The 9806-nt window shown below is 46.8% G+C and overlaps 1 protein-coding gene across 1 annotated transcript in view; it reads right to left on the minus strand.

Moving 5' to 3' along the window:
• Positions 1–2738, minus strand: part of SMTNL2 (smoothelin like 2) — an 83594-nt gene extending 80856 nt beyond the window's left edge. The window contains exon 1 of the mRNA XM_069945510.1: positions 1907–2738. Coding sequence (XP_069801611.1) covers positions 1907–2251 — 345 coding nt within the window. The 5' untranslated portion in view covers positions 2252–2738. The remainder of the gene's footprint in view (positions 1–1906) is intronic.
• Between the last annotated feature and the right edge of the window lie 7068 nt (positions 2739–9806).

Raw genomic sequence — 9806 nt, forward strand, 5'->3', positions numbered from 1 at the left:
GAAACTGAGGCATTGTTCTACCCCGCAAAGACTATGGCTTCGGCAACAACGGCCGTAGTTTTACGTAGTGTGAACATAGCCTTAGTTTGTAAAAGAATGATTTCATCTGCTAACACTCAGTGTATTCTAGATGTAGATGTAGATTTTATGCAAAATAATGACCATTGTTTCTAAAAATGATGGCTGTCAAAAATGTTCATGATCATTATTTATGGCCATTATTATCAAGCAATGGCCCTTACTTTGCCTAAAATGTTGTGTAAACATAGCCGTATACTAGATGCTGCAGACCTTTTCAATACACAGCTCAGCTTTATTCCCATATTATTTCATTTATTCAATAATAATAACTGATATTAGGATGTATTCCCACATTCTGTGTTCCTCATGGAACACGGACGAGGAATGCCTGTAACAGACTCTCTCCCGCCCGGGCAGCATCTGTAATTAGATGCTGGGAGCGGGGGAACTGTACAGATTTAAAGGCTGGGTTCACACTATGTATATTTGAGGCTGTATTTGTGAGGCTGTATAGCAACCAAAACCAGGAGTGGATTGAAAACACAGAAAGGCTCTGTTCACATAATGTTGTAATTGAGTGGATGGCTGTCATTTAATGGCAAATATTTGCTGTTATTTTAAAACAACGGCTGTGGTATTGAAATAATGGCCGTTATTTACTGTTATATGGCGGCCATCCATTCAATTTCAACATTGTGTGAACAGATCCTTTCTGTGTTTTCAATCCACTCCTGGTTTTGGTTGCTATGAGGACCTGACATGAGGACCAAATACTGCCTGAAATATACATAGTGTGAACCCAGCATGAGCCGCGCTGTAATGACAGCACCGTGTGGCTGCTTCATTACAGCGCGCCACATATCTGTACAGTTCCCCCACTCCCAGCATCTTATCACAGATGCTGCCTGGGCGGGAGAGAGTCTGTTACAGGCATTCCTCGTCCGTGTTCCATGAGGAACACGCAACGTGGGAATACAGCCTTAGGATGGTTGAAGAATGGATCTGTCAAAATGTTAGTGTTCGCCAACGTTATCTGAAAACAAACACTCGGCATTTCCATGCTGTATTCATGTTTTCCTGCCAGCACTAGAGCGGCAACCAACTGGGAATCAAACGCAGAGTGTTCAGGTTTGACCATTTTGACCAATCTGCTCAACACTAATTCAGAGTAATGCTGCCATCCTTAAAGGGTTACTGTAATTTAATAAAGAACTGTCATAGAAACATGTCAAAAGTTTGTTCGGTCAGAGTCTGGATGCCAAAACCCCCAGCAATCACTAGAATGAGTCAGAAGAAGCATTTACTGCTTCTCTCCCCATCTCTCCACTCGCTGGAAAGGATGGGCCCCATAGACTCTTTTATACAATCCGTCTTCTGCAGCACAGTGATAGCGGGGAGACAAGGGCTCAGTTGAGCTCTTCTCCTCACTTATCCAGACTATGACCAATGAAAACTTTTCACGTCTTTATGAAATCACATTTCTCTCATTTTCTGTCTTTCTTTTTTCTTTTATTTTTTTTTAAATGGCAGCAACACTTTAATGGGATATTAACATAAGAATTGAAGCCAGCAGCAGTTTTTTAAGAACAAAAATAAAGGCTTTAGTAATATTACCCCTTTGCCTACATTTACAGGTTTTCTAGCTGCAAATAATCAGTGCATACTGTTCAAGCATATCATCTGGACTTCTGAGCAGCTTCTCTTCTTTGTGAATGAAAACTTGTTATACTACCTATAGAAAATATGTGCACACTCCCGGCACAATGGAAGCACCATTTTTTCTGTCCGTATAGTTGCAGTGATAAAAGTGGAACACCCCTTAAAGTGGAATTCCCCTTGTAGTGGCTGATGCTATAGTATAAATGAAGTTAAAGTAGGGACTGACCTGTGCTTTGGTTGACACTGACAGCAGAGCATGGCTGGAGTACCTGGTCTGCCCTTCCCCACTCATGCCTGCTGCCCGGCTCAGTGCTTCCACCTGTCGGTTGAGTTTGTCCACCTGCTCCCGTAGGCGCCGGTTCTCACACTGCAGGTCGGTGACGGTACGGGAGAGCGGTCCGGCCAGTCTAAGCACATCTTCCAGCTGCCTCTCCACGCCGCGTCTGAACTCCTCCATCTCCGCCTGCAGCCCATGAACTGTCCCGTGCAGCGAACACACCTTGTCATCATCCGGTATACTCCTGCAGCTCCCCGCTGGCCACACCGACACCTCGACACCTTGGTGATCCATAGTACCCAGGAAGAAAAGTGCGTTTACTTCTTTATGTCAGCAGCCCAGTGCAATTCACACACTCATGTTCTGCAGTGATCAGTGACACTTGTCCTGCAGCAGTCACTTCCGTGGTGTGAAGAGCTGGGTGCACGAGGTGATGCTGCTATATACAGGCTGCAGGCAGAGGTCACCTTTGGGAAGTCATCTGTCACTGGATCAAATCAAGAGCTGAGATTCTGCTGCTGGACGGTGGAAAAAACCTGCTCTTACCTGCTAGGATATAGTGTAGTACCTGCACTGCTACTCCTGTACTACTGCTGCTGTACACACTACTACTCCTGCACGCCTGACCACAAATACAAAACTGCCCTTATATACTGATAGTTACCGGTGCGACAGGCGTGCAGTTACTCTTGCCTTATCGTCCCCTGGTGCTGTGCTGCTCTCTACTGTTCCTGCACACTGCTGAGCCTGACTAACTTCTGAGAGTGAAGAACTGACTGCTTCTCCTATACACCCAGGCAGCTGTGAGATGCTCAGGCAGGGGAGGGACAGGGGAGGAGGGGGAGGCTCAGCCTTTCTCTCCTGTGTTACCATGCTGTGCCAAAATAAACAGCCCCCTTATCTATCTGCTGAGGAGAATAGGAGGAGGGGTGAGGTGACAGCAATGAGCAGAGAAGGAGAGAGGCTGTAGTGGCTGACCAGCACAGATAATAGGGGCTCTCCTCTAAACTCATTGTCCTGGAGACTATAGATACTGAGAATATCCAGACTACAGTGTGAAAAAATCAGCAACACAGGTACAATATAATGCAAACCAAGGCATTCTAGATGGTGCACGCTTCAACAGACCTGATCCAAAGTCCATAGTTATGTAGTAGAACAAAGAAGAGGAGCTTGTGCGCCGAATGCAGTGTCCCTTTTATTACTATCTATTAATTCAGCCCCAATAAGCCTTACTCAGGCATCAATAAAATTCCCACCTTGTAGACAATGTATCCACAAAAGTTAGGGGGGGGGCAGGGGAAGAGTGTGTGAATATACATTATGGTCCAGATTTATCAAAAGGGGTAAAATAACCACTGGTGTAGACTGTGGATACAGCAACTAATAACAGCTCCTCTTTCATTTTAACCCCTTAAAGACCGGACCAATTTCCATTTTGGCGTTTTCATTTTTTCCTCCTTATGCTTAAAAGGCCATAGCAGTTGCATTTTTTACATACATACTAGAAGCCCCCCTGGGGGGACTTCTAGTCTAACTACACTGATCTCTCATTGAGATCTATGCAGTATAGTTATACTGCATAGATCAATGAGAGAGGCATTCTATTGCCGAAAACCATAGAATGCCGAGCCAGGATCAGCGCCATTGCGGCACAGAACCCTGCCCGGCTCAGATGCGGGGTTTGCTCCTCTGCGATGTGTGTGTGTGTGTGGGGCCATCCCCCCACTGGACCACCAGGGACTAGGAAAGGCAGCATTTTAAATGCAGCTGTCAACTTTGAACACCTCTGAACACCCTTAACAACGCCATTAAGGGGTTAACCAGTGTATATTTTACATTCTTTGATAAATCTCCCCCTATGTCTATAACAGGTAGTCTATGACATGTAGTCCCACCACTGTACAGAGAATACCTGGAGAAGTCTGGGACACCCTGGTGGGTACTTTGCTGTTTCCCTAACCATGTGCATGGAAGATGTGGAGCAGCAGTAGTGGGGGAAATCTGACCAACGTGTAGTTTGCATTTTGTACATTATGTATGATACTGGGGAATTTTGTAGAATAATGTATTATTATGTATATTTACTATAGTATAAGCTGATTCTTTAAAAGCTTTGTTCCCCGGGTAGCTGTTACTCTCCTGATATACCATACATATATGTTTGGTGGTTGTTTTCACCAATTTGCGCTTATCTGTCTATATACTCGGTGTCTCCAAATAGAAGACCTACAACTAAAATAAGGCAAAGCTTGATTTTGCACGCTTTATGCAGTACTACTCCAAAAATAAGCTCTAGTTACAGTCAGCGTACCCAGTGCTAGGTTATGTCACAAGACGTCACAGATATGGAGAATTATATAAGACCCTGTCTTATTTTTGGAGAAACACAGTAGCAGCTGATTTACTTGCTTAGATGGCAATCTCTCACTGTGTACTTATAGAGTGATCATTTATACTGCATGGCAGTTTTTATATACAAGCATATATATTTTAACTACTGGATGGTGACGTGCTATCTGCTATTATGGGGTCACAGCACTTCTAATAGATGGGGCTTTTTTTTTTCTTCTTTATACATACACTCAGGATCCGATTGCACTGAATGTACTGTCCAGAGCCCTGGGCATGCACAGTGACATGTGGAAGACTCCCGGATCCTAATGCAACACATGGTAATCGTATATAATGTTTGCATGGCATGTACTGTGGTTTATTTATATCACCAGTGTAATCACCAGAGATACATCAAGTAGGTTTATGTGTGCATATACTAAGTTTTGCAGTCCATTTCTAAAATAAAATAAAGAGATATCTATTACAATAAAGGGGTTATTGGATTTGCACACTCAGCACCTTTTTGTGATATTATTGTTCACTAAAAAATTCCTTTCGCATTTTGCATTTGTGCACATGTCATGTGTGTGATGTCACCCCTGTATGATGTAATATGCATAGCTGCTTGGCTGATGAGGTGGTTATATACCCTGTGTGCAGACAATGCATTGGTGTAGTTTTGAATGCTGTCTCCTACTTGTGGTAACCCAGAGCAACTAATTTCTGCCCAAAGTAAGGTAGAATGAGATGTCCCTAGGTTTGACTCTGTGGTGTGGTGTATTTAACTGCAGAAGCCTCTGTAGAGCCCTCCATTTTGTTTATTAGCTATCTCAGCATGTGCTCGTGTATTTCCTGTCTGTATACCAAGAGTTAACAAGAGATCTGTGAGGTAAGCCTTGTATCCTTGGTACCAAGACAGAACCCCTCTGATTGGGCCAAGAGATATTTTTTGCCCCAACTCCACCCTTCTCCTGGAAGGAGTGAGATTCCCTGGTTAGGACCAGTGTAGTGTGTAGTGTGTCTGGCTTTGCCAGGTGAAGTGACCACTGTTCTCAGTCCACCTTCAGGTCTGGGAATTAGAAGAGAAGCAAAGCAGCATCTTTACTCCCAGAACTACTAGATTCCTTTGGTAGAGGAGCCTGGATCATCTGTTTGGGACAAGTGTAAGAGTAAGTGATCTACTGGATAGAATCCCCAAATGCCAGAGGACTTCTCTGAACTTACCAGCAGTAGTGGATTATAATAGGAGCGTTTCGGGCGGCAGCCCGGGGCCCTGAGCTCCGGGGGGGCCCATGACCACCCAAAAAGGCTTATACTTTCAGTGGTGTACTGTCTCCTGGCTACACTTCCGCCATGATTTTCAAAAAATAACAGTTTTTTTTTATGGCAATTTTGCACAAATCAGGACATCATGACATTATCTATACTGTACTATGAACGCCAGGCTAGTGCTTCCATAGTTACAGTGGGCCTATTATACAGGGTTACAGGGGCCTATGGTAAAGTTAATCCGCCCCTGTGAGGAGGCCTGTATACACTGGAGGCTGCCATAGTGTGTGATGAGGAGCCCTGTATACACTGAGGAGGCTGCCATAGTGTGTGATGAGGAGCCCTGTATACACTGAGGGGGCTGCCATAGTGTGTGATAAGGAGCCCTGTATACACTGGAGGCTGCCATAGTGTGTGATGAGGAGGAGCCCTGTATACACTGAGGAGGCTGCCATAGTGTGTGATGAGGAGCCCTGTATACACTGAGGAGGCTGCCATAGTGTGTGATGAGGAGCCCTGTATACACTGGAGGCTGCCATAGTGTGTGATGAGGAGCCCTGTATACACTGGAGGCTGCCATAGTGTGTGATGAGGAGCCCTGTATACACTGGAGGCTGCCATAGTGTGTGATGAGGAGCCCTGTATACACTGGAGGCTGCCATAGTGTGTGTGATGAGGAGCCCTGTATACACTGAGGAGGCTGCCATAGTGTGTGATGAGGAGCCCTGTATACACTGGAGGCTGCCATAGTGTGTGATGAGGAGGAGCCCTGTATACACTGGAGGCTGCCATAGTGTGTGATGAGGAGGAGCCCTGTATACACTGGAGGCTGCCATAGTGTGTGATGAGGAGGAGCCCTGTATACACTGGAGGCTGCCATAGTGTGTGATGAGGAGGAGCCCTGTATACACTGGAGGCTGCCATAGTGTGTGATGAGGAGGAGCCCTGTATACACTGGAGGCTGCCATAGTGTGTGATGAGGAGGAGCCCTGTATACACTGGAGGCTGCCATAGTGTGTGATGAGGAGAACTGTATACACTGGAGGCTGCCATAGTGTGTGATGAGGAGGAGCCCTGTATACACTGGAGGCTGCCATAGTGTGTGATGAGGAGAACTGTATACACTGGAGGCTGCCATAGTGTGTGATGAGGAGCCCTATATACACTGAGGAGGCTGCCATAGTGTGTGATGAGGAGCCCTGTATACACTGGAGGCTGCCATAGTGTGTGATGAGGAGCCCTGTATACACTGGAGGCTGCCATAGTGTGTGATGAGGAGCCCTGTATACACTGGAGGCTGCCATAGTGTGTGATGAGGCGCCCTGTATACACTGGAGGCTGCCATAGTGTGTGATGAGGAGAACTGTATACACTGGAGGCTGCCATAGTGTGTGATAAGGAGCCCAGTATACACTGAGGAGGCTGCCATAGTGTGTGATGAGGAGCCCTGTATACACGAAGGAGGCTGCCATAGTGTGTGATGAGGAGCCCTGTATACACTGGAGGCTGCCATAGTGTGTGATGAGGAGCCCAGTATACACTGAGGAGGCTGCCATAGTGTGTGATGAGGAGCCCTGTATACACGAAGGAGGCTGCCATAGTGTGTGATGAGGAGCCCTGTATACACGGAGGAGGCTGCCATAGTGTGTGATGAGGAGACCTGTATACACTGAGGAGGCTGCCATAGTGTGTGATGAGGAGCCCTGTGTACACTGAGGAGCCTGCCATAGTGTGTGATGAGGAGGAGCCCTGTATACACTGGAGGCTGCCATAGTGTGTGATGAGGAGCTCTGTATACACTGGAGGCTGCCATAGTGTGTGATGAGGAGCCCTGTATACACTGAGGAGGCTGCCATAGTGTGTGATGAGGAGCCCTGTATACACTGGAGGCTGCCATAGTGTGTGATGAGGAGGAGCCCTGTATACACTGGAGGCTGCCATAGTGTGTGATGAGGAGCCCTGTATACACTGGAGGCTGCCATAGTGTGTGATGAGGAGGAGCCCTGTATACACTGGAGGCTGCCATAGTGTGTGATGAGGAGGAGCCCTGTATACACTGGAGGCTGCCATAGTGTGTGTGATGAGGAGCCCTGTATACACTGAGGAGGATGCCATAGTGTGTGATGAGGAGCCCTGTATACACTGAGGAGGCTGCCATAGTGTGTGATGAGGAGCCCTGTATACACTGAGGAGGCTGCCAGAGTGTGTGATGAGGAGCCCTGTATACACTGAGGAGGCTGCCATAGTGTGTGATGAGGAGCCCTGTATACACTGGAGGCTGCCATAGTGTGTGATGAGGAGCCCTGTATACACTGAGGAGGCTGCCAGAGTGTGTGATGAGGAGGAGCCCTGTATACACTGAGGAGGCTGCCATAGTGTGTGATGAGGAGCCCTGTATACACTGAGGAGGCTGCCAGAGTGTGTGATGAGGAGCCCTGTATACACTGAGGAGGCTGCCATAGTGTGTGATGAGGAGCCCTGTATACACTGGAGGCTGCTATAGTGTGTGATGAGGAGCCCTGTATACACTGAGGAGGCTGCCATAGTGTGTGATGAGGAGCCCTGTATACACTGGAGGCTGCCATAGTGTGTGATGAGGAGCCCTGTATACACGCTGTCACATGTATGGCCGGGTCATGGGTGTTGTCTGGAGGGCTTGGAAGCTGAAGGAGCTTTATCTTACCTCAAAGGTGTGTGTGTGTGTGTTTGGGAGGGGGGGGTGGCGCCGAAAAAAAAGGTTAGCACAGGGCGCCATTTACCCTAAGGCCGGCCCTGATCATGGACATCAGGCTCAGACTGGTGCTGCTGCTCATGCCACCCAAGCTGCTAGAGGAGGATGTGGAGGAGGCAGCACTGCTGGTGTGACCCTGGTGATGATGATGATGAGCACGTGGGAGAAGAGACAGGGGACAATCAAGTGCAGGGCATAGCTGTGTTGGAGGCGATATCAGAGCAGGCCCATGTTAGGCCTGGCAGGAGAGCAGTAGGCAGTAGACAAGAGAGGGCTGGGCAGGAGCCTGATGAGGATGATAGCATCATTCTGGAACAGTTCCCTTGCTGGCGCCAACAGTTCCCTTGCAGGCGGCGGGTCAAAAGTTAGCGGGATGTTGCTGAGGATGTCAGGTGGGGGAATTGCTGGGTGCCTGTGCCAAGGCAAGGTCGTGTCTGAGGTACCCACAGATACCTGGCTGGCTGTCTCACTACTCATCCTTGTGGACGTCGAAGTGTGAGCCAGCCACTCGAGGACTGTGGAATTAGACGTGTGGACACGACCCTGGTGTGACAAAGGAAGCTCAGGACCCTCTTCCTGCGCCTTCCTCCTCTTATGCCCCTTGAGCCAGACTCTCTGCCCTGCCCTCTGCCTGAAACGCTTTGTGAGGTTTCCTGCTGCCGCTGTGCCATGACTTAATATTTGAATTATGATTTCTACACTTGGTAGATGAGAACAGTATTTTCTGTAATATATAGGACTCGTGTATGTATGTATATATATATATATATATATATATATATATATATATATATATGACTTGTAATATATAGGACAAGTATAGAAATTGTCTATATATATAAAGCACTTTTTTAAAGACTTTTATGCTATATACCTGCACCAGGTATTTTTGTCTCTCAGGATAAGACGGATGTGATATACACACTATCAGAAGGGTCCAAGTATAGAAATTGTCTATATATATATACATATATATATATATATATATATATATATATATATATATAGCACTTTTTTTTAAGACTTTTATGCTATACACCTGCACCAGGTATTTTTGTCTCTCAGGATAAGACGGATGTGATATACACAGTATCAGAAGTATAGGACTCGTATATCTGTACAGCACTGTATGCCTAATCTATCTATCTTTCACCCTCTCTATATTTCTCTCTCAGTCACTAGATGTTTCTCCTCTCCTCTTTCCTAATCTTTCCTTTCCTACAATATCTTCTCAGTAGTCTGTAGTATACCACAGCAGCAGCAACACCAGCAGCGTTTTGATAGTCACGAGCTGTGTGCACTGCAGCCAGTAACAACCTCCTTCCTCTCTCTGTGCAGACTGCGTGGTGTGGTCATGTGACCACTCCTCTTAAAGCAATACCGACGTCACACAGGGGGTGGGCTAGTGCAAGATCCCTGCAGATTGGATGTGTTCCGGGCATCATGGGAAAGCTCTTTTCCCACCCAGAACACTTCCTGCTTTCTAGAATGGCGGCTGCCATTTTAGAAAGC

Source organism: Dendropsophus ebraccatus, chromosome 11 (genome assembly GCF_027789765.1).
Source record: "Dendropsophus ebraccatus isolate aDenEbr1 chromosome 11, aDenEbr1.pat, whole genome shotgun sequence".
NCBI classification, from domain to species: Eukaryota; Metazoa; Chordata; class Amphibia; order Anura; family Hylidae; genus Dendropsophus; species Dendropsophus ebraccatus.